Source organism: Anopheles arabiensis, chromosome 2 (genome assembly GCF_016920715.1).
Source record: "Anopheles arabiensis isolate DONGOLA chromosome 2, AaraD3, whole genome shotgun sequence".
NCBI lineage: Eukaryota > Metazoa > Arthropoda > Insecta > Diptera > Culicidae > Anopheles > Anopheles arabiensis.
In genome coordinates, this window is record NC_053517.1 from 1,625,966 (window position 1) to 1,650,082 (window position 24,117).

At 48.3% G+C, this 24,117-nt stretch overlaps 6 protein-coding genes across 10 annotated transcripts; 3 read left to right on the top strand and 3 right to left on the bottom strand.

The window, feature by feature from the left end:
- The first annotated feature begins 35 nt into the window (after positions 1 to 35).
- On the top strand, positions 36 to 2,774 carry LOC120896115 (solute carrier family 35 member G1). Its single transcript, XM_040299990.1, has 3 exons — positions 36 to 489; positions 554 to 892; positions 965 to 2,774. Exons 2-3 carry the CDS (start codon positions 690 to 692, stop codon positions 1,800 to 1,802), a joined length of 1,041 nt encoding a protein of 346 aa, XP_040155924.1. The 5' UTR covers positions 36 to 489; positions 554 to 689; the 3' UTR covers positions 1,803 to 2,774.
- A 440-nt stretch (positions 2,775 to 3,214) lies between these two features.
- Positions 3,215 to 10,428, bottom strand: LOC120896112 (tetratricopeptide repeat protein 39C-like). 5 transcript variants are annotated; one of them, XM_040299982.1, is made up of 8 exons: positions 9,470 to 9,531; positions 9,184 to 9,338; positions 8,312 to 8,690; positions 5,504 to 5,994; positions 4,674 to 5,430; positions 4,460 to 4,611; positions 4,256 to 4,388; positions 3,215 to 4,188 (listed from the first exon to the last, which is right to left on the bottom strand). In XM_040299982.1, the coding sequence occupies exons 3-8, from the start codon at positions 8,483 to 8,485 to the stop codon at positions 3,661 to 3,663; spliced, it is 2,235 nt and encodes a 744-aa protein (XP_040155916.1). In that variant the 5' UTR covers positions 8,486 to 8,690; positions 9,184 to 9,338; positions 9,470 to 9,531; the 3' UTR covers positions 3,215 to 3,660. The 5 variants fall into 5 exon arrangements, with proteins under 5 accessions (XP_040155916.1, XP_040155914.1, XP_040155915.1 ...); XM_040299980.1 differs by lacking the exons at positions 9,184 to 9,338; positions 9,470 to 9,531 and adding an exon at positions 10,004 to 10,428; XM_040299981.1 differs by lacking the exons at positions 9,184 to 9,338; positions 9,470 to 9,531 and adding an exon at positions 9,567 to 9,954.
- LOC120896118 (protein Ycf2-like) lies at positions 6,523 to 7,224 on the top strand. The gene has a single exon (XM_040299994.1). It carries the CDS (start codon positions 6,573 to 6,575, stop codon positions 7,092 to 7,094), a length of 522 nt encoding a protein of 173 aa, XP_040155928.1. The 5' UTR covers positions 6,523 to 6,572; the 3' UTR covers positions 7,095 to 7,224.
- An 81-nt stretch (positions 10,429 to 10,509) lies between the features above and the next one.
- LOC120896114 (soluble calcium-activated nucleotidase 1) lies at positions 10,510 to 12,548 on the bottom strand. The gene is made up of 2 exons (XM_040299989.1): positions 11,445 to 12,548; positions 10,510 to 11,356 (listed from the first exon to the last, which is right to left on the bottom strand). Exons 1-2 carry the CDS (start codon positions 12,285 to 12,287, stop codon positions 10,910 to 10,912), a joined length of 1,290 nt encoding a protein of 429 aa, XP_040155923.1. The 5' UTR covers positions 12,288 to 12,548; the 3' UTR covers positions 10,510 to 10,909.
- Positions 12,549 to 17,775: 5,227 nt separating this feature from the next.
- Positions 17,776 to 20,185, bottom strand: LOC120896935 (tubulin alpha-1 chain-like). The gene is made up of 2 exons (XM_040301465.1): positions 20,049 to 20,185; positions 17,776 to 19,295 (listed from the first exon to the last, which is right to left on the bottom strand). The coding sequence occupies exons 1-2, from the start codon at positions 20,049 to 20,051 to the stop codon at positions 17,946 to 17,948; spliced, it is 1,353 nt and encodes a 450-aa protein (XP_040157399.1). The 5' UTR covers positions 20,052 to 20,185; the 3' UTR covers positions 17,776 to 17,945.
- Positions 20,186 to 21,185: 1,000 nt separating this feature from the next.
- LOC120896934 (tubulin alpha-1 chain-like) lies at positions 21,186 to 23,583 on the top strand. The gene is made up of 2 exons (XM_040301464.1): positions 21,186 to 21,313; positions 22,064 to 23,583. The coding sequence occupies exons 1-2, from the start codon at positions 21,311 to 21,313 to the stop codon at positions 23,411 to 23,413; spliced, it is 1,353 nt and encodes a 450-aa protein (XP_040157398.1). The 5' UTR covers positions 21,186 to 21,310; the 3' UTR covers positions 23,414 to 23,583.
- The last annotated feature ends 534 nt before the right edge of the window (positions 23,584 to 24,117 follow it).

The following is a 24,117-nucleotide window of genomic DNA, read 5'->3' on the forward strand; positions in this document are numbered from 1 at the left end:
TTCTAACTCGACGACATCCCAAAAGCGAATTGCGGAATGAATCTTATATTTTACACAAACCACTCATCAGTGAAAAGGTTGATAAAGTGGCTTACTTTGCTTTCCATCCATTCCACTGCGTGCGTTCAACGGTCAACGGGAGAAGTACCAAAACGTCAGTTGTGTTGTTGATGTGTGAGTGTGAAAAAGGACTGTGAACGTACCTCCGCTTCCGTGCACGGTGATCGATTCCAGAATCCTTAAATGCTTTCACACAGTGAGGAGACACTTTTCCGACTAGGCTTTAGTTGCAAAATTGGTGAAAGCGTGTTTTAGTAAAACACACACACAGAGAATGTGAATGTGCCGACCGTGTGCCCCCGCCTCCGCCAAGCAACAAACAGTGCGTTCCGAATTCAACATGGTTTAATGGTGCGTCGGATTCTTCCACTACTCGGTTCCGTCCTGTGCTAGAGCGCCGTGGCAGAAAAATATGCGACCGAAACGAAGGTTTGTTTATCGTGTCGCACCCAGCGAGGATACGCCTTTGTAAACTGGAGCCTTCTTTTTGTAGTGCCGCGTCGAGGAAGGTTGTAGCTAATTGCAAGTAGAATTGTTAGAACGCTCAGCAGCTCAAAACCCTAAACCGGACGGACGGACGTGCGGAACGACACCAGCAGCCCGCGTGGGAAGTACAGCAACACGACAAAATGCCCGAACATCTTGAACTGCAGCAGCTGGTGGACGGGGTGTTACAGGGCACCACAGGCCACCGGTCACTGTCCTGGCTGCAGTGCTCCTGCCCCTATCTGGGCATCATCCTTGCTACGGTTTCGTCATTTTTCTTCTCACTCTGCTCCGTCATTGTGAAAGGACTTGTTGATGTAAACCCCATCGAGCTGGCCACCTTCAGGTTCGTATGCGTATTCTCCATTTTGCTCTACCTACCAGCCAATCATATCGCCTTCCGTTTCCATGGTTGCAGATTCATTGGCGTGTTGCTGCCCTCGATACCAATCGCAATCTATCGGGAGGAAACCTTCTTCCCGGAGGGAAAGCGAATCATACTTATGCTGCGGTGTTTCGTCGGAACCACAGGACTCATGCTTAGCTTTTACGCTTTTCGCCACATGCCGCTTGCGGACGCGTCCGTGATTATTTTCTCGACGCCCGTGTTTGTGGCCATTTTTGCACGGCTTTTCCTGCGCGAGGCTTGCGGTATGTTCAATGTTATCACCATTATCCTAACACTGATCGGCGTGGTGCTCATCACCAAGCCACCGTTTCTGTTCGGGGACAATCTGGTCTCGATAGTGGACGAACAGATCATGGAAAACAGCTACGACATTTGGGGCCCGGTTGCGGCCCTTTCGTCGACCTTGTTCGGTGCGAACGCGTACGTACTGCTGCGCGCCCTGAAGGGGCTACACTTCTCCGTCATCATGTCCAACTTTGGCGCCTTTGCCTTGCTGTACACGCTTTTGGTGTGCTACTACATTGGAGCGCTCTGTTGGCCACTGTGCGGTACGGATCGGTTTCTCGTCATAGCCCTGGCGCTGTTTAGCTTCGGCGGCCAGATACTGCTTACGCTCGCGCTGCAATACGAACAGGCCGGTCCTGTAGCGATTGCCCGTTCGGCCGACATCGTGTTTGCCTTCATCTGGCAGATTATGTTTTTCAAGGAAACTCCTAGCCTTTACTCGGTGCTCGGGGCGCTGCTAGTGGTCAGCTCGGTCGTTTTATCCGGCCTGCGCAAATGGGCCCTCGCGCTGCCCAGGGACTCGGAAACGAGGAAAAAGTTACATTTCCTCTACCTGGAATAGATACACTTAGTAGGCGTGTCGGAATGTGTGGGAAACGCTGATACGCGTTCCATATTCCATTTTGGCTCAACCACTTGCAACAATGCATCATTTTTTTTATCTGTGTACATTCCAAACCTCGTTTTGTAAGTAGAGAAGATAAAAAACACACACATTTCCCAGAAGAAGGAAATTTCCAAAAGCAAATCAAATACTTTGCACGATTATTCCAACAGAATTGAGCAAAAATATCCTTACCAAATCATTCAATTTTAAACTCCAGATAACAAACAACTCTCTTAACAGTAAAACACACACTCGCATCCATTTTATCATCGCTTGATCGTTCGATTCCAGATAGCAGAGAGCAGAGAGAGAAAGAACATCAAGGAAAAATGTTTGACAAAAAAAACCAACAAAATGATAAACTGTAAGACTTTATGACGACCAAAATCAGAACGTAGGTGGATAAGAGATATTTTTAAACGATACACATTACCCAACTATGGAATTGCTTTCCATTGCTGTTAAACCACCATCCAATGGAACTAAACGCTAAATACAAATGCACACCCTCGGCCTTTTCAAAACTTCACACTCAATCGTGATGCAAATGGTGGAAGGATAAGCAAAAGCTGTCCTTCTGCCGCTATTTTCACTTATTGACACTAATCCTAATAGGATCAGTTTTCCAAAGGGCGAGGGTACCAAAGAGGCAGAGAGAAAGAAAGAGCGAAAGAGTGAAAGAGAGAGAGAGAGAGAGAGAAAAGCAAGAAGTTAGCATGTTACGATTCTAGTCAAACAAACGTTTTCCGTCACGTTCAAAGGACATCAGCAAAGTAGTAATAACAGCAAATCAGCATCACGGATTACTAGGAAAACTCAAACGCTTGTCAAACAAAAAGAGCAGGAGCGAAAACGGGTTTCCCTGTCCCTGTTTCTTGTGTAATATGAAATATTAAATAGTTTAATAAAACTGCATTGTGATTTAAAGTGGTCTCAGTGATTCATGCCGCCAAAGAATGCAAGGATCATGCAAAGATTTTTGATACATAATGTTTTGTTTTAAGCTCGCCTCAACATTAACCCCCCTTTAGTCTCCCGGTATCCCCTTTATTTAAGCGAGAACCATGTAACGAGTGCAAAGACACGTTGTTCCTTACATTCCCGAAGGCCGAATCGACACCACCACTACCGGATACCGTGCATGAAAATGGTATAGTTACTCTAATATAGCGACAAAAACAAAGCTCACAGGCGAACTGTTGAGGGAACTCTGTTGTACACAGCACGAACACGAATCACAGCATTATCTATTACTTAAAATAAATCCTCAAACTAAAACCACCGGCACTAATGCTCTTCTTAATCAGGGGTTTTTATTTTTATTGCGATAGTTTGCGATTCTGTGACTTCAACAATAGGACAATTGCTTCAAATTTGGTATTGGTATAAAATTTATTGTTTCCTGTTTACGCTTTTTGTTTTCCATTAGCGATTGTTGAACCTTTTGCGCTTTGTATTGTTTTGGGGATTATTATTGGGACATATCAACAACATTGCTTCTACTTTGCATCAGCACTGGTGACCAAGAAAGAAAAAAACACGCATCTATCTACTGTGACACTGTGTGTGTGGCATCCTATCTATCTTCCTTGACCAGCAAGTACGTAATAAGAGGCGCCGTTAAATGCGTGCTCCTTTCACACTTCTTATCTTTGGAATAGCTTTCGGCTTTTTGCTTTTCTGCCTAAATTACCTCCATTACTCGCAAGCTAACATTTAGTGTGTGGTTTCAATAAATAAGGCACTATCAAACTATATCGTCTAAACTTATAAAATGCTTCCCGCAAGGCGCTTCTCGACCGCCTGCAGCCCCTTAATCCAGCCTCTTCAGCACGGTGTGAATGCGTACGCTGACGCGATTATCAAAGTCGTAGTTTTTAAAGTGTTGCTGCGCGTGCAGGAGCAATCGGCGTGCTTCTGCTCTGCCATCTTCGCCCGCAGTATCTTGGCGAAGCAGCAGCACGGCCAGTTCGTAGTATGCAAAGGCTGAAATATGCATATCCTGCTGCTCCTGGTGCTCTAAAGTTTCCCGCATGAAGATACACTCCCGAAACGCGCCAATTGCTTCCTCGTAGCGGGCCAGACAGCTCAGACAGGCACCTAAAATCAACCGGGAGATTCCAACCATCGGCTCGCTGAACGCGTCCGTTGGTTGCGAACAGTCCGCCACCATGCTTGCCAGTTGCTCCTCGTTACAGCTGCTCAGTGCATTCCAGAGAAACAGCATCTCAAACACCAGATACTTCCAGTAGAGCGAACTGCTGTACTTGGGCTGCTCTCCACTTTCCGCCCGCGGCAGCTTTAAGCAGCGTCGAAATATGTACCGTTCGATTTGCGAGTCCTACAAAGGTCCGTTAGCATTACATGAGAGCTACCCTGTCTTATTGTGCCTGTGCCTGTACACTTACCTTCTGCGGCGAGCGATTGATCAATTCCAGTATTTCTTCCCGCCATTTGACAAGGTTGGAAAACTGCCCAAACGAACCTTCACATATTGCGGTCAGGTAGGAATAGAAACTCTTGGAAAACTGGCTGCATACCCTGGGGGGAAGAAAGAAGATAACGTTTTGTAAGCATTTGTACACTTTCTCATACATAAAGAAGCCTCATACTTGAGCTCTTTAAAATTCCTCATCGCAGTTCCGTAGTCCAGCTGTATCAGCCGACACCATCCGATTTCGTGCAGACAGAGCAGCTTGATTTCCCTCTGAGCCGATGAACGATAGGCCAGTTCGTAGGCACGTATTGCATCCTGAATGTGGGACTACAACGGAAAACAGATGTGTCACTGCTCTGGCATTGTTTTTCCCTACCCTTATGGCTTACCTTCAACCGCTCGACACGACCCCGGAAGAACAGGAAAAGTGAAGATTTCGCAAACTGCTCGTTCGCTTCATCAATCAGCTCCTGTGCGGCGCTAATTTCCATGCTCAAGTTTGATCCATCCAGTGCGAAAAACGGTGTCACAATCGTGTAGTACCATAGCAGGGCCAGCGTGGCCAACGGGGCGCGCATGTCGGTGCTTTGGCGGGAAAAGCTCAAGCACGCTATTCCCATTGCCCGGTCCCCTTCGAACCCGAGAAAGCTGATCAGTTTTAGCAAGCTCGGCGGCAACAGCGATATACTCAGCTGGAACACGCCATATCCGAAGCTGATCGCCCCCATCAGGCGATGAATGTCTTCGGGCAGTATTTCGTCAGAGGCATGGGACTCGCCAGCAGGAGTATTAAACGACCGCCAGTTTGGGCTTGCTTTTGGTGGTGGCTGCATGCCATGGAGCCCGTTAACACGACGTGCACTTCCCTGGCCCAGATCCAACATTAAACGATCCCGTGCAACGGTAACGTTCTCCAGTCCGTTCGTATCGTTGTGGTCCAGAGATTCTGTACTGCTCCCAGCACGCGAAGGGCTCGTAATGCCGACAAAGTCTGTGGTGTAGCTTTTTTTCACGCTTCCACCACTGCCACTCGGATCGGACTCGCTCGACGTCAGCTCGCTAAATGACGACCCTTCTCCACGGCCAGAGTCTGCCAATTCAAAGGTTGTAGTTTTCGATTTGCGCAGAGCTTCAAGGTGCGATGACCTGTGTTAGAAATGAAAAATAGATAGTATAATATGTACAAAATCGGCAGATTTCATCAGCTAACAACGCATACCACTTGCTGGAATCGTCCGGAGATTGAAGCGTCGAATTTGGTACCGTCCAATCGGCCGAACAAGGAGTGCCCAAGTCAAGCGAAACCCTCATCCCAGCATCACCGTCCTTCGACTGTTGCTGTAGCCGCAGCGGTGCCTGCGGGAAGGACGCGTCGCCATCCGATTGCAGCTGTTCGGAATACAGCTGATAAATCTGTTGATACGTGTGCTGGTACACTTTCCACGCCTTGCGCAACAGCCAGCCGCCCTTGACGAATCCTCCAATATCCTGGCCCAGCGACACCAGTATGGCTAGGCACAGCTGACTGTCGGCCAAAATGATCTGCTCCTCCAGCGTCTCGGTGAGCGATTTGCGAGGCTCACTGGAGCCGAACAGCTTCGATCGAACCGATTTCAGCCAGCCAACGTCGCCCGCACACTGCTTCTCGAGTTCGCGTAGGCGCGACTGGGCTTCGTTCATCTTTTCCGTTTCCCACGATATCACGGCGTTCTGCAAAGAGGCGAGCAGAATGTGCGTTGGCAAATCTGTGTTATTCTGTGTCCTGGGTTGTGCTTAATTTTGCATGAAATTATATCACCATCCGCCACCAGAGCCAACAAAGCATGCTTTGATATGCAAACTAAGCCTTTTCGGATGAGGACAATGCTGAGAAGGAAAAGAAAATTGGATTGAATTATTGAGCACACACTACACGGTGCAATCAGCCTCAATCAATGCTAAAAGAAATCGGTCTGATGAAAAATTCAACTCACTCTTCTTGCGAATGAGACACGTTGCTGCTTTCTGTTTAAATTATGATAATGAAACACGTTGACTGCGTGAGTAATGCGATGATGGTGGGGTTTACCGGCAAAAGCACTTCATAAGGACAAGATGTCAACTTCATCGACGATTCAATTTTATCTACTGTGTACAAACTGTGTTTGTGTGTGTGTTCGATGTTCGATCTAATGATGCTTCAAGTAGTGTAACTATTCTACCTTAAGACAACAATAACTTCTCCTATAAAAAGCGGGACCATCTGTAAGTGGAAAGTACAGTACGTGATACGTGTCTACTACAGCATCATGAAGTTATACGCCTTTGCTCTCGTGCTATGCGTCGGTCTGGCCGTAGGGGCCGAGGTTGATAGTGTACCGGAAGTGCCATCGGACCTGCAGCTGCAACTGGACGAGCTGCAGCTGGCCGATAAACCAGAAGCTCCTCTGGATGACGCCGAACAACCTCTTCCCCCAAGTGGCGATGAACTGCCCGAAGATGCTCCAGAGCCTGTCCCGGAGGATGGATCACCCGACCAGGACCACCCAGAGGAGGAGCAGGAGGAGGAGGCAGAGGCAGATGAGGAGGAGGCGGATGAATCCGAGTCCGAAGAATCGGAAGAAAGTGACGAACTTGAAGAGGCACGCTTGGTAGCGGAGGAACTGGAAGAACGCCAGCAGGAGCTGGACTACCTGAAACGCTATCTAGTTGGCCGTCTCCAGGCCGTCGCCATCCTAGACCGCCGTGTTCGTCCTGCCGTGATTCGTCGTCCCTGGATACGCCGTCCGTGGATCCGTCGCCCAGGAGTGCTGCCTCGGCTGGTGCTCTAAAATCCCAGCCCTTCAAACCAACACCATACAGTGAAAAGCAGTAGACCAAACCACACCACCAAACAAACCATCCTGCAACCATCAGTGGATGGAGTCGTGCAATAAAATTTCAATCTAATTTCCCCAGCAACATTCGAGTGTGCTAATTAATCTTTGTCACAAGACGTCGGGTTCATTCATTAGGCGCCGAGACACACTAAAATAGGGAACTCTTGCCTCTAACTCCCTCTAGCTTACGCTATTACGTCCCCCCCCCACTCACTTATCACTTATGAGCAAACGTTTCAACAAAAGCGAAACGTCCCGTAGGCGTCGTCGTCCTCAGCCCACCGTGTTGTTTGTTCGAGTGTAGTGCAAACAGTTGTTGTCGCTTTTTTCGTTTACCCATCAAGGGAGCCAGATTGTATTCTGACCCGGCATCGTCATGTAGACCGTGCGCTGGAAACAATTTGTCTGCGAGACCACCCCGCCCCGGTCGCGGGTGATGTGTATTCGTTAATGTAGCAACAATTTATCAAGTGACACTTTTAACGACGAATGTAACAAAACATGTGCGACGGACGGACGGATGGAAGCCATTTCATCCAAACGATTATATTATTGTTTCCTGGCTGGTTCTTGCCCCTTTCAGCAGAACGCAACAAAAGCACACGCCGACGGAGGCTTCACACCACGTGTGTGCGTGTGCTTGGGATGATGGAGGCGCAAGGTTGCTTTCATTCGCTTCAAACGACAAAGCATGCTACATCACTAACCATGGCAACCGATTCATGCATGGCCCGCTACGGCTTGAACCAAGTTTCATCCGGTGAGTGTGCACGTACACCTATACAACAGGCAGGCCATTTCCACTCAATGTTCTCGGGTGCTTGTTTCTGACAAGGCGCATTTGCTATCACCAACATCGTAGCACTGCAAGGCTTCACTCCCCTTAAGGGTTGTATGCGCTCAGATGTTATTGTTTTGCTATATTTATTGTTGTTTGCAGTTGCGATTGTCTAACAGATAGCAAAATTGGATGCAGACTATGCAAAAGTCTCTTAACAGCAGTGCACAAAGAAACAAAGCGATGCAGGAAGAAGAATGGAGAGAGCGAAACATTCAAAACTGACCAACAACAATTTGCTCTTTTAGTATGCAAGCTGTTTTGCAGCTGAGCTTACAGAATGCTGTGCTTTAAGAAGACATAGTAGAGTTAAAACACTCCATTTACTTACCATGAACGAGATGAATGTGTGCCCAGCGACAATATGCACGCTGGACGGGCGATCCTTGAAGCTGTCCTCCGCCGCCTTGGGCATGTTGTTCAGCCACAGGGTGATGCCCCGCTTGACGTACTCCCAATCCTGCAGCTCGTCCATCGTTGGTTCTCGCGCGGAAGCGGTACACATTCCCGCAAAGGTTCCCGCGTATTAACTGGCTCGCTGTGTGACTCGCGGTACAGCGTATTCCATCAAGCGCCAATCAATACACACCCTGGCTGTGTTGCAGCAAATTCTAGCCAATCGCACTAATTCATTCGACCGCTCGCACGTTATCGTTCGGTGGGGAGCAGGATTTGTTTCATAACAAGCACCCGTCGGCAGTAATTAAACTCTGAAAAGACATAGAAACCCATTGAACGAACCATGAAATGAGCGGCTGTCGAATGGGTCGAAGCTCATTGTATCGACATCATCATTGCGTTGTACAAGTTTGAATCTTTAATGGTAACAAAATCGTTTCATGCCGTCACAATGGATGACGTTGAGTAAGGAAAGAAGGACCGCAAAGAATTCGTGCTCGATGGGCACGTTTCGTTGCTTTTGTTCGATCTTGCAACGCTTTGTGCGGGAAATTGATTTTTTTTCTTACTCCAAGTCCCCAGGTCCCCAGGGGCGCGCAATATACTATTTCATGGCACGCAAATCTGCAAAGTACCCTGTGCTGTCTCTGCAGTAAATTGGCCACCGGTGTGGCACGTGAAAGCGCCGCAACACTGTCAAAGTGTCCATCTAAAATGGCAACTATTTGGGAAGCGAATGTTTCGGCAGTGAAAACAAAACCAAAATACAATAGAGTTTTGCATGATTGAAATAGCTTTTCATACCCGGATACACGACTAGAAACGGACGTGAGAGCGGAAGGAAAACGTCCGGTTCCGGCATCCGTTCGAATCGAGCAAGAGAATTGTATTGTCGATGGAACAGCCCTTGATAATGATTGCGTTTGGATAGCGGCTACATTTCGATTTGCCATTCGATTCTAGAAATAGACATGAAATGAAGCACGAAGTGAACGACGCCGGGTACACTGTCACATCCTGGCACAGGTTTAGGCTACTGGATACTGCTCATGGTGGTTTGGACGTGGAAATTCAATAAACATTTACAAACCCGCGTACAAACGAAGATGATGTGTTCTGTGTTCTGGGTGTGAAGGGATCGATTTTCGGATCGAATATTCAATGCATGTGCGACGACAAGTGCATACCAGATGAGCCAGCAGTTTAATAATAGCAGGCGTTGCTTCGATCCGCCGAAATGTTGCTCCACGCCCCGTACACCACAGCAGAGCCACTGGAATTCCGAATCTGCCTACTTTATGCAATCGTCACCACACACGCACTGAGCAACAAACACCAAAGCCAACGCAAAAGGCAGCACTGTTTTAAAACCCCGCTCGCACTAACAACAGAGTGACGGTCCCAAAATTGGTAGGGCCACCCGCATGACCTCGTAGGGACGACGACGACGACGTCAACAAAAGAAACACACCATCCCACTGATAACATGCGGTTCGGTTCACACTTTCACACCTTCACAACTTGTCATCCAAACGAAGCAGACACTAACACTTAAGCTACGCTTCACTACTTCGCCGAAGCGATTAGAGAAATGGATAAGGAAACGCGGCAACGCAAGGCTTACCGGGTTTGCATCGCTGGTTTTTGTGCTGAAAGTACGCACAGCTACGAACCACTTAGGCACACCGGCACTGGAAGAGGGAACTGTTTTCACTAACAAATTCGAGTACCACCCGTGCGGTGCTTCGGAATCAGCTTTTTTAAAGGGCCAAGCACGGGATTCGTCGCATTGCAGCTCCGTCCTGGTGTGACTGACTCGAACGACAACGGATAATCTCTCCGTCCGTTGTACGCGGAACTCCTTGCACGAGGATGGTGAAATGTGTTCCGTGAGCGAACAGGATTCCATTCTCTCGCTCTCTCGCTCTCACGTGTTCCGTTTGACTCGCCTACTCGATTATGCCGGCATTTGTTGCTCTCTGTTGTGGTTGCTTTCCTGGAATGGGGCGCGTGGATTATAGGCACACACACACACAAACACGTAGGGGAAATTATCAGCCCAAGCCAGAACCTTTTTTTTTTACACTGTCAAATTGGTTTTTGATAACAGCATTCGAAATACCGTTCGAATTAGAGCGACATGGTTGTGTTTATTTAAAAATAATTGCTGTACAACGAACAAAACAGAAATACTATATCACAACGAGATGGTTTGGCCATCCTGCCAACACACGAGCCTGCACGAAAGGGATGTCCTGCTTGTGTACCTCCTTTGGGGGAGTACCTAACCCTGATGCTACACAAACAGAGAAAACAAACAAGGTGATGATCTATTTTGGCATTGAGCATGAGTGTTTTGACCCAATTACCGGGCCCGTGCCAAGGAAGCGGTATCAGTTGCGGATTAAAGTGTCATTGTCTAACCTAGCTGCCTAGCGAGCGGGAACATTCAGACTCATGGCTACTATGTACAAAAAACAGTGGAATACTATGGCAACCCCAAGTGCCCAACCCGCCCAGCACCCGCGCTCTAGATAAACTCTAACCCCTCGTACTTGTACTCCGTGTTGATGCGCGTCTCCACCATCAGCTGCTCGCCTTCGACGGTGAACGCGCTGATGAAGCTGGACGTCTTGCCGTTCAGCTCCTCCGTCGATAGGGCAACGATAATTTCATCGTTGCTGGTGGGCAGAAACTTAAAGCTCGAGTACCCGTGCGTCGCCGGTACGTCGTTCCGTTTCAGCTCGATTGCGCGAATGTTTTGGAACGTTTCGTCGCTCGATATAAGAAAGTTGCATCCCATATGCTCGTCGCGCGTTTCGTTGTACCGCTCGCGGGAGCAGCGCCTGGGCAGGAAGAACCACCGTCGGTGCACCTCCGACCATGCACCGGACTCGTGAATCATGTACCCGGGCCACTCGATGCCGATCGCTTTCCGGATGGCTTTGTAGTGGTTAATCCAGTTTAGATGGTACACCTGAAATGATCGAGAATAACGTTGAATGTGCGTGGTACGCGAGCGATGGTGCGTGGTATTCGTTGCACTCGTCGCTCGCGGCAATTACCTCTCCGTGTACCGTGACAGCCTTCACGTACATGGGATCGTGCGTTTCAAAGTCGCCGGCCGAGGTCGTCCACTCTTTGCCCATCGATCCAACGTACAGCACCTGATCCTTCACCGTGGCCCACTCCGATTTGAAGCCCTTGGACGTACGGCCGTCGCCATCCATCAGCAGCACCCACGGAATCACCTTCTCGCCCTCAATCTCGTACACCAAACCCGTACGATCGTCAAACGTCAGCAGCTTGCCGTTGAATACCACCAGCTCGGACAGCTCCATTCCGCGGCCCTTGAGCGCAAAGCCCGACTGCAGTGCCTTCGCCTCACCCTCGTCCCAGGACACCGTGATCGAACGCTTGGACGGGATGAAGCTGAGATAGCCCTTGAGATAGTAGCTGCCCCACTGATTCTTCTTCAGCGCCGAGTTGGTGTCCAAATCCGCAATGATGCCCACCCGGAACGAGTAGATGCCGCTACTGACGATCGGACTGGTCAGCGGATAGGTGTGGTTGTACACTATGGCGGAAGTGCGCAGAAAGCTGTTCGTCGGCGGTCCATCGCTCAGCAACGACGAAGGACTGGAGGAGATGTACAGCACGAGCAGCAGGAACGCGCACAGTGTCGCCAGCACCCAGGTAAAGTGTACCTGTAGCCGGATCGTCCTGTTGCCTATCCTGTACGACGGTGGTGAACGGAGCGCTTTCCGCCAATCTCGTAGATACATCCCGGTGTCGATGATGGTGGAGCCGGACGACTGCTTGGAAGAGGTCTTACCCGATCCCAAACTGGCGAACGGCAAGGACGATGAGGACGAGGACGGCGAGATGGAGCCGTTGAATTGCTTCATCTGATGGGGCGACGGCTTCGTTCGAGGAGCGCGAGTGTTCCGCCCGATCAATAGCGGGCCGTTTCAAGGGAAGGTGGCCCACCTCCCTCTGGGCCGCAGAAACGTGTGCGGAAGCGATGGCGGCAGGGGCAGCAGGTACACACACGTTCGCGTACACGTCACAATGTCATTGCGCTTAGAATAATTAGACTAATATTTATCTATCTCCCACGACAACACTGCGAGTGCTCCTCCAAAGTTTCTTGCGACCAGTGTGGCCAGATTATTTTGGCGGTTTTCGGTAGGCGCATCAAAATTTTATCGGTAGTTTTCGGTAGGTTAAAACTCGAAACTTAACTCGAGTTGAAAGAAGTGAAAGCGAAAGAAGTGTTAAGCGTGATGGGGGGGGGGGGGGGTACTAATGCGCAAAATTAAAGTTCCATTTCAAAAGAATATGCATCCTTTACTTAGGATATGGATTAGATTTGGTTCAGCGGTTACACAAATGAAGGTCTTTCTGAAGTGTTGATCTGAAAATGGTACTAGGAATTCTAAACCAAAGAATGACTAAGACGCTCATTCTTTTTTCTCAGTGGTGGCAAGTTCTTTTTCTTGGGGCTCCACGCGACCGCTTAGGGCCACTGCAGTGCTCCATTGGATACGATTTTATCGTACGTGCTGTAATTTGATTTTCGCTGGATTATTTAGATTGATTTGATTGTTTGGCTGAGTTTCATCGTTCAATGATTACACAAAATTGAGATTTTTTCCTTCAAACCCAAATATATATACATCGGTATTTCTGGTCACTTTGCCTACAGGGCAAGGCGAGCTTTTGGCAGCCACCGTCGCAAAACCGTCGCAAAATGTCAAAACCGGCGTCGCATGTACTGCAAACCGACGTCGCCAGCGAGCGAAACTCGCAACGATTTCGAGGCGCTGGCGACGGTCGTTTTTGACGTTTTGCGACGGTTATTGACCTTTCGAGCGAGCTTTTGCCCTGCGAGCCAGTGTGGCCAGATTATATTGGCAGATTTCGGCAGGAGCACTGTTAAGAACGCAACCATTTAACCGTCTTGTGTACGACCAAAAAACATTACGTAATCGTACAACCGCCTACCCGGGTAGGCTATACAATTTGTATGGAAGAATGATGTTTTTTGTGATTAAAAAAGTATATCTTTTGAATTTGTTGTAAGATTTGAATGAAAACTGTCTTATAAGTTCATAATAATGTTTTATAACATATCGTTGTAAAATTAGAATTTTAAAAATCCTATCAATATTTTTTTTAATCAAAAATGTGCAGTAACTCCAACACCCCAACCGGCCTTGCCACATGTTTTAAGTGGATGCTTATGTCTTTTTCTAAGTTTTACTTACGTTTCTTTCAAAAGTTATATACATTTTTCAATTGTTTTGCTTGTTGTATAAACATATATGTTGACGATCTATAAAATATACAGGCGGTCCCCGAGATACACGGTTAAAAATACCGCGTATCTCGAATTTCCGCGTATGTCGAATCTCGTGATTTCCAGCTAAAATATCACAAATTTTCGTGTAATTTTGCAAGTAGGGGGCGGTTTTAGTCACTTTATGAATTATTTGATATGGTTCTGACTGAATATAACTGTTTTAAACCTTTTGAAATAGTTTTTAACATTCGATCAAAACGGAAATTATTTGGCAATTTGCAATTGATGTGTCAAATCAGTACAATTTCCTCAAAAAACAGCATCCGACGTCCGAATGGCCGTTAAAAGCTTCGGGAGCGATCGGGCTACCGAGGGTTCGCACTCGATCATAAGCTGCGACCCGACACACACAACAGTCTTGTAGCATATACAGTGGAACGTCGATTATCCGGGCAGCTCGGGACCGGGCGTTTGCCGGTTAATCGATTTGCACGGATAATGGTCTAAGAAATGTCAAATTCATATAAAAATTAAATAATCCACTAGTTTTATGATTAATTCACCTTGAATCAATCGATAAATCGTTAGTAGAATATTATTTTCATCAAAAACTATAGGTTGTTGTTCATGAACAACTGTTCATGAACAAAAATAAATTTCGAAAACACCACTAGACACTACAGAGCTGCACAAAAAATTGGTTGCCCACTTGACTATCGCAGCAAATGTTCACTGTACGTTTGAACAGTTGTCACATTTATGCGCACGGTTACGTTGTAGGACACGGCGGCGTTGTAGGGCTGGGCGCAAGAAATGTGTTGCCATCCCTAGAATTTCATGTGAGCGCCGTACGTTCCCGCTACGAACGGATTAAATAATACCAGCCATACTCTTTTAATCACAAAAAACATCATTCTTCCATACAAATTGTATAGCCTACCCGGGTAGGCGGTTGTACGATTACGTAATGTTTTTTGGTCGTACACAAGACGGTTAAATGGTTGCGTTCTTAACAGTGCTCCTGCCGAAATCTGCCAATATAATCTGGCCACACTGGCTCGCAGGGCAAAAGCTCGCTCGAAAGGTCAATAACCGTCGCAAAACGTCAAAAACGACCGTCGCCAGCGCCTCGAAATCGTTGCGAGTTTCGCTCGCTGGCGACGTCGGTTTGCAGTACATGCGACGCCGGTTTTGACGTTTTGCGACGGTTTTGCGACGGTGGCCGCCAAAAAGCTCGCATGACCTGCGGACCAGTGTGGCCAGATTATATTCGCAGATTTCGGCAGGAGCACTGTTCAGAACGCAACAATTTAAATTTAATCAATTATTTTAATAATTATCCTGCTAGCAAAGAAAATGAAAAAGTGTGAGACTTTCAGACGAGGGGCATGTAGAAGCAGGGGGAGACGGTTGGAAATACACGGAATTACGCAGAGCCGCGAGCGTGTTTTGGTTTCCATACAGTTTTTGCACTCACACAATTACACATGTGTGAAAGTGTGCGTTCACTTTCAGCCTGCGCGCTCAGTTTGGTTTTCTCGCAGCGGCATGGTGGTATCGGTGTCTCGCTCGCACTAGTGCAGCTTGTTCGGGGAGAAACGGAAAGGAGGAATGAGGATATGAGGAAAATACAATGAAACAGCGCGAGCGAGCGTTCTTTTCCCTGACGGCGCCTCGTGTATTTTAAAGGCATGCAAGAGAGCGCCGGTCTGGTGGTACAGTCGTCAACTCGAACGACTTAATAACATGCCCATCGTGGGTTCAAGCCCCGAATAGACCGACCCCCCATAGGTAGGACTGACTATCCTGCTGTGGTACCAATAAGTCACCCGGCGCTCTAGCAGCAATCGAACACGACATCGAACATGAAAAATGTATGGGATTTGACATGTTCGATTTGTTGGTTATCAAATCGAACATGTCAAATCCCATATATTTTTCATGTTCGATGTCGTGTTCGATTGCTGCTAGAGCGCTGCCTCACTGAAAGCTCAGCCCACTTCACTAGTGGGTACAGGCAGGCCTTGACCGGCAGCGACTGTTGTGCCAAATGAAGAAGAAGAATGAGCAAGAGAGCGCATTCTCCCTGTGGTAGCGCTCCATCCGCCATTCATTAATTATCAGCCCAAAACAACGGACTTCGGATCCGATCTTGGGCCGGACCCCCACCGTGTGTTTCTACCCAAATAGCCAGAATTGATTAAGCAGCTCATTTTGGCACGCTAAAGATCGCTGCTCTAATTCGCCTTTTGCAGTAGATAAACAGCATCAAAGTTCCAGGCGGTCCTTCTAAATAGCGCCTAAGCAGCTTCCATAAGCTACGGTGCCGGGGATTATTTTTCTTTGTGTTTTATTTTCAAGCAAGCGTCATCGATGAAATAAACAACAGGATTTGTTTTGTTTGTGTACATGTGTATATTTTTAAATCCTTAATATTCATAAATTACACGAAACGTATCACAATTTACTGTACAATCACAATCAATTCCTTCAAAATCCCTCCTTCAAAGAACTAATCTAACTTGTACAGCTGCAATGAGATGATTGGCGGCGTCTGTCTTTGACATTTCGACAAGACCCACCTTGTACCGATGTCATGCATTGAAAAGCTATGAAGTTCCACCAAGTTCGGTACACGTTCTTAACAAGCCTGAAAGTTCCATCATGAGCCCTACACATAGTGTTAATCAGCCGCAAAGTTCCAAAGAGTACCATGTGCCTGTTAAAAAGCTCCATAGTTCCGCAAAGTACCGTCTATATCTTAATCAGCCACAAAGTACGACATCGGAACGATTTTTCGTTAAACAGCCCTAAATCAGCTATAAAGTACGAGCTGGCTGTTTGGGTACCTTCCCCTCGCCTGAAAATTTCATTCTCTTTGTCTGTCGGGTAAGCTTTAACCGCCGACAGCGAGATTCAAATTCAAATTTAAATGTTTTTCTTTAACGAGAAATTTTCGGAATCCACGCAACTGACATTTTCTACTTATTATGAACATTAAATTTTAACGGATTAAAAGTGCCAGGCAAACAAACGTGCATCAGCGCGTTAAGTAACAAATGTGGTTAACAATCCTTGAAATGGCATCCCAAGCGCCACAGATTAAGCTTAAACGACTGAAAAATCAAATATCTGTGATTTTCGGTAGGATAAATGGAAAATCGGTAGTTTTAGGGCGGTCATCTGTGAATCGGTAGGCATATAAAAAATCGGTAGGAATACAGATAAATCGGTATTTCTGGTCACTCTGCTTGCGACAAACTTTCCACCTCGCGAGTTGACGTTTGCTAATCAGTTGTCAAACGAAAATGAAAGTTCAGTTCGGAAATCGCTAAATTTTCCCAAATGTTTGAAAAGAGACGTAAAAAAGGAGCGTATATTAATTGAAAGTGAAAAGAAATGAGAGTTTTTTATGACTTAATGACTTAAACTATAAAAGGCTGTCTCTCAAAAGAGATTGATTAATTTCAATTCATTTTAATAAAGATGCCCATGCAGCACCACAGGGTGATTCTGAAACACTTTTTCACAGCCCATTTCATACATGGAATGAGAGGAATACATGGGAAAATTATAATTAGGAAAAGCAGAATTAAATGTAAAAGCTTTTTTCTTCAACAGAATTCACTGTAACGATCAAAAAAGTTCCTTGCATTTTTATTATCCAAGTTCAACCGATGTAGAGTTTTTCCATCGAATTAAGTGTTTCTTTCGAAGGATCTTTATTGAGATGTGGAAGCGTAAAAGAACTTTTTTATATAATTTCAAGATTGATATCCACAACATGATATCGTGTTTGCTCCTTCCATAACCAAGGGATGGGGAAATCGATTGTATGCACTGTAACGAAGGCCAGATCAACATCGACGAAAACAAATTCCATTTACGGAAACGTCCTACGCTCCGCTTCGATTGCTTCAGACTGCGCCTACTCCAAATATGGACCGATGTGAGATCACGTGTGTCGAACATTTCCATGATGATCTCATCCCCCCATGCTCTCTGTCGCCCAGCAACGAGACAATCGTACCCGCGTTCCACTGAAATCTGTGATATGTCATAATATTTGTATTACTCAAAGCATAACATTCTTTAGTTTCTTGTACAGAAATAATTTATTCAATTATTTCCTCATTTTTGAGTGAAGGAAGATTTACGAAGAATGTACAAAGACTATCTTCCATCTTCCTTCAAATGTTATTGTTGTTGTTGCTGTTGCTGCTGCTGCTGCGGGCTGCTGCTACTGGGAAAGTACCTTTGTTTAGTACTCCTCAGCGCCTTCGCCCTCACCCTCGCCGGAGTCCATTCCGACCTCCTCGTAGTCCTTCTCGAGGGCGGCCAAATCTTCACGGGCCTCGGAGAACTCACCTTCCTCCATACCCTCTCCGACGTACCAGTGCACGAAGGCACGCTTGGCGTACATCAGATCGAACTTGTGGTCCAGACGGGCCCAGGCCTCGGCGATGGCCGTGGTGTTGGACAACATGCACACGGCACGCTGCACCTTGGCCAGATCACCGCCCGGCACCACGGTCGGGGGCTGGTAGTTGATGCCGACCTTGAAGCCGGTCGGACACCAGTCCACGAACTGGATGGTGCGCTTCGTCTTGATGGTGGCGATGGCCGCGTTGACGTCCTTCGGCACCACATCACCACGGTACAGCATGCAGCAAGCCATGTACTTGCCGTGGCGAGGGTCGCACTTGACCATCTGGTTCGCCGGCTCGAAGCAAGCGTTGGTGATCTCGGCCACCGACAGCTGCTCGTGGTACGCCTTCTCGGCCGAGATGACCGGGGCGTAGGTGACCAGCGGGAAGTGGATACGCGGGTACGGCACCAAGTTGGTCTGGAACTCGGTCAGATCCACGTTGAGGGCACCGTCGAAGCGGAGCGACGCCGTGATGGACGACACAATCTGGCCGATCAGTCGGTTGAGATTCGTGTAGGTCGGGCGCTCGATGTCCAGGTTGCGACGGCAGATGTCGTAGATGGCCTCGTTGTCGACCATGAACGCGCAGTCGGAATGCTCCAGGGTGGTGTGGGTGGTCAGGATGGAGTTGTACGGCTCGACCACGGCCGTCGACACCTGCGGGGCCGGGTAGATGGCGAACTCGAGCTTCGACTTCTTGCCATAGTCCACCGACAGGCGCTCCATCAGCAGGGAGGTGAAACCGGATCCGGTACCGCCGCCGAACGAGTGGAAGATCAGGAAGCCCTGCAGGCCCGTGCACTGATCAGCCAGCTTGCGGATGCGGTCCAGCACAACATCGACGATTTCCTTTCCGATCGTGTAGTGTCCGCGGGCGTAGTTGTTGGCGGCATCTTCCTTGCCGGTGATCAGCTGCTCCGGGTGGAACAGCTGGCGGTACGTGCCGGTGCGCACCTCATCGACGACGGTCGGCTCCAGATCGACGAACACGGCACGGGGCACGTGCTTGCCTGCGCCAGTCTCGGAGAAGAAGGTGTTGAACGAGTCATCACCGCCTCCGATCGTCTTGTCCGAGGGCATCTGACCGTCCGGTTGGATGCCATGCTCCAGACAGTACAGCTCCCAGCAGGCGTTTCCGATCTGGACACCGGCCTGTCCAACGTGTACGGAGATACATTCACGCTGTGGCGAAGAGAGGTAAGGGAGGGAAAAGGTGGCGAATTAGAACATTTCTTTTCATTTGGAGTTGCAGAGTCGGACTGTACTTTTGCCGGAAGGTATTGGCGGTTTGTTCATCCCTCTCCTCAACATTATGGCCATCGAGCGTGCCAACATGCAAAATTATTCAAAGGACTTTTCGCTATTGCCTCAAGTGATTAAAGATTCAAAGCCAGAAAACGGGCTTATTTGTCTATTGCCCACTGAGGCGAACCACCAGGTTCCCACATTCACGATGACCTCGCAGACCCCGACGACCTCTTTTCCATGCGCACTGGCTCTGCCTGTGCTTCTCGCGAGAGTTGCTTTCTTTTTCCTACTGGAATCCAAGATGGCACCGCACTGCGGTATGCGGTCCCGATGGTGTGACTCATCGCCAGCAGGGGGCCACCATCCAGATCGATTTCGACCAACGCCCTTTTTTCTTCTATGAACATTTTTTACGTTTCAGTGCATTTTTGTCGCTTAATGCGCACCAAGAACAGGTACGGTGGTTTCTTCTACACTAACGGTAATTGAAGCAAATAAATGAAGGCATCGTGGCGGGTGCCGAAAATAGCCGGCAAGCCAAAAAGCGGATGACGTGGAACAAGCATCACCGCGAACGAAACGAGGTTATGTTCGATGATGCCCCGATTCTGCCGGAAGGGCACAATTGAATTGACGGACATCGTTCTGGTCCTCCCCCTTGCTTGTTTGACCAATTGCTGTACTCACCATGTTGACTAAATGCCTTGGTTAACACTTCACACAGAAAACTGGAATAACTTCACGTTTGTACGGGATTCCGCTTGGCGCAGCTGACAAGGACGCTTTCCAAACAGATTCGGTTTGAATGAAACAGCCGCTGCTTTTCAGTTTTATACAATCGACAGGAACGCTCTGGAAACCGGACCGACGCTCTCTCTGCTAACGGTCTTTTCTCGCACTTGCCAATTATCGCGTGGGTACAGTCTATGGTTCGATACTTCTGGTGGATGAAGGCATCGCGGAAAGGGAGAAAATGATGGAAACGGCCTATTTGTAGGCAATTGGAGTGGTGTTATTTGTGTGTTTGAACATTTGTGGATTGTTTTGAGGAGGTTCAATTAGAATTAATGCAGGAATGGGGCATTTTTAGCTACATGTGCATCTCGGCAGGGGAGCGAGCGAAATGGAGAGAAATTGTTGTGTTCGGAGAGAAAGAGAATAGCGGAAGGAAATTTGGAGAGAAAAGTGTTCACACGATCGTTCCATTTCATTAAGCAGTGGTTAGACGTTGCAAATGGAATAACGAAATTATCGAGCAGTAATAGAAGATTATTTGCTGTAAAATAAAATGAAATCAATTTTATTATTTACCACATAAATCTTTATTTTATTTTGTTCTCCTAGTATTTTTTGTTTGTTTTTTGCCAAATGCTCTTTGATTATTCTTTCTAGCTAATAGGAACAGAAAATTTACATGGTAGGATGATGAGAAATATTCTCTCCATGTATCAAGTCTAGCTATCTCTCAATATTAAAATACTCTCTTGTGTTCTCTCTCATATCGCTTTCTCTCCATTTCGCTCGCTCCCCTGCCGAGATGCACATGTCGCTAAAAATGCCCCATTCCTGCATTAATTCTAATTGAACCTCCTCAAAACAATCCATAAATGATCAAACACACAAATAACACCACTCCAATTGCCTACAAATAGGCCGTTTCCATCATTTTCTCCCTTTCCGCGATGCCTTCATCCACCAGAAGTATCGAACCATAGACTGTACCCACGCGATAATTGGCAAGTGCGAGAAAAGACCGTTAGCAGAGAGAGCGTCGGTCCGGTTTCCAGAGCGTTCCTGTCGATTGTATAAAACTGAAAAGCAGCGGCTGTTTCATTCAAACCGAATCTGTTTGGAAAGCGTCCTTGTCAGCTGCGCCAAGCGGAATCCCGTACAAACGTGAAGTTATTCCAGTTTTCTGTGTGAAGTGTTAACCAAGGCATTTAGTCAACATGGTGAGTACAGCAATTGGTCAAACAAGCAAGGGGGAGGACCAGAACGATGTCCGTCAATTCAATTGTGCCCTTCCGGCAGAATCGGGGCATCATCGAACATAACCTCGTTTCGTTCGCGGTGATGCTTGTTCCACGTCATCCGCTTTTTGGCTTGCCGGCTATTTTCGGCACCCGCCACGATGCCTTCATTTATTTGCTTCAATTACCGTTAGTGTAGAAGAAACCACCGTACCTGTTCTTGGTGCGCATTAAGCGACAAAAATGCACTGAAACGTAAAAAATGTTCATAGAAGAAAAAAGGGCGTTGGTCGAAATCGATCTGGATGGTGGCCCCCTGCTGGCGATGAGTCACACCATCGGGACCGCATACCGCAGTGCGGTGCCATCTTGGATTCCAGTAGGAAAAAAGCAACTCTCGCGAGAAGCACAGGCAGAGCCAGTGCGCATGGAAAAGAGGTCGTCGGGGTCTGCGAGGTCATCGTGAATGTGGGAACCTGGTGGTTCGCCTCAGTGGGCAATAGACAAATAAGCCCGTTTTCTGGCTTTGAATCTTTAATCACTTGAGGCAATAGCGAAAAGTCCTTTGAATAATTTTGCATGTTGGCACGCTCGATGGCCATAATGTTGAGGAGAGGGATGAACAAACCGCCAATACCTTCCGGCAAAAGTACAGTCCGACTCTGCAACTCCAAATGAAAAGAAATGTTCTAATTCGCCACCTTTTCCCTCCCTTACCTCTCTTCGCCACAGCGTGAATGTATCTCCGTACACGTTGGACAGGCCGGTGTCCAGATCGGAAACGCCTGCTGGGAGCTGTACTGTCTGGAGCATGGCATCCAACCGGACGGTCAGATGCCCTCGGACAAGACGATCGGAGGCGGTGATGACTCGTTCAACACCTTCTTCTCCGAGACTGGCGCAGGCAAGCACGTGCCCCGTGCCGTGTTCGTCGATCTGGAGCCGACCGTCGTCGATGAGGTGCGCACCGGCACGTACCGCCAGCTGTTCCACCCGGAGCAGCTGATCACCGGCAAGGAAGATGCCGCCAACAACTACGCCCGCGGACACTACACGATCGGAAAGGAAATCGTCGATGTTGTGCTGGACCGCATCCGCAAGCTGGCTGATCAGTGCACGGGCCTGCAGGGCTTCCTGATCTTCCACTCGTTCGGCGGCGGTACCGGATCCGGTTTCACCTCCCTGCTGATGGAGCGCCTGTCGGTGGACTATGGCAAGAAGTCGAAGCTCGAGTTCGCCATCTACCCGGCCCCGCAGGTGTCGACGGCCGTGGTCGAGCCGTACAACTCCATCCTGACCACCCACACCACCCTGGAGCATTCCGACTGCGCGTTCATGGTCGACAACGAGGCCATCTACGACATCTGCCGTCGCAACCTGGACATCGAGCGCCCGACCTACACGAATCTCAACCGACTGATCGGCCAGATTGTGTCGTCCATCACGGCGTCGCTCCGCTTCGACGGTGCCCTCAACGTGGATCTGACCGAGTTCCAGACCAACTTGGTGCCGTACCCGCGTATCCACTTCCCGCTGGTCACCTACGCCCCGGTCATCTCGGCCGAGAAGGCGTACCACGAGCAGCTGTCGGTGGCCGAGATCACCAACGCTTGCTTCGAGCCGGCGAACCAGATGGTCAAGTGCGACCCTCGCCACGGCAAGTACATGGCTTGCTGCATGCTGTACCGTGGTGATGTGGTGCCGAAGGACGTCAACGCGGCCATCGCCACCATCAAGACGAAGCGCACCATCCAGTTCGTGGACTGGTGTCCGACCGGCTTCAAGGTCGGCATCAACTACCAGCCCCCGACCGTGGTGCCGGGCGGTGATCTGGCCAAGGTGCAGCGTGCCGTGTGCATGTTGTCCAACACCACGGCCATCGCCGAGGCCTGGGCCCGTCTGGACCACAAGTTCGATCTGATGTACGCCAAGCGTGCCTTCGTGCACTGGTACGTCGGAGAGGGTATGGAGGAAGGTGAGTTCTCCGAGGCCCGTGAAGATTTGGCCGCCCTCGAGAAGGACTACGAGGAGGTCGGAATGGACTCCGGCGAGGGTGAGGGCGAAGGCGCTGAGGAGTACTAAACAAAGGTACTTTCCCAGTAGCAGCAGCCCGCAGCAGCAGCAGCAACAGCAACAACAACAATAACATTTGAAGGAAGATGGAAGATAGTCTTTGTACATTCTTCGTAAATCTTCCTTCACTCAAAAATGAGGAAATAATTGAATAAATTATTTCTGTACAAGAAACTAAAGAATTTTATGCTTTGAGCAATACAATTATGATGACATTTAACTGGTTTCGGTTTCAGTGGAACATGGGTACAATTGTCTCGTTGCTGGGCGACAGAGAGCATGGGGGGATGAGATCATCATGGTGTAGTGTTCGGCACACGTGATTTCACGTCGTTCCATATTTGGAGTAGGCGCAGTCTGAAGCAATCCAAGCGGAGCGTAGGACGGGTCCGTAAAAGGCAATTATTTACCGTCAACGTCATCCGCTTGGCTGGCGTCTCGTGCATATTGAAGCATAAAATCGTAACCATTTAAGACCGCACTAAACAAATCTTTCAAAAGGAGGGGCGACGCCAACGCACACAACGGCAGTTTGAAAACACCACGAAGCCACTGGTAGGCGAAATTCATTACAAACTTGTTCCGAACGTCCCACGTTGATTCACTTCATACCCTGTATGACCATTTCTGCCTGCTAAAACGTCCCACGTCTCGCCTTCTAGCCGCTAAGAGCGACAAATTTATTTCAGCCCACCAAATTGCCTTGAATGGCT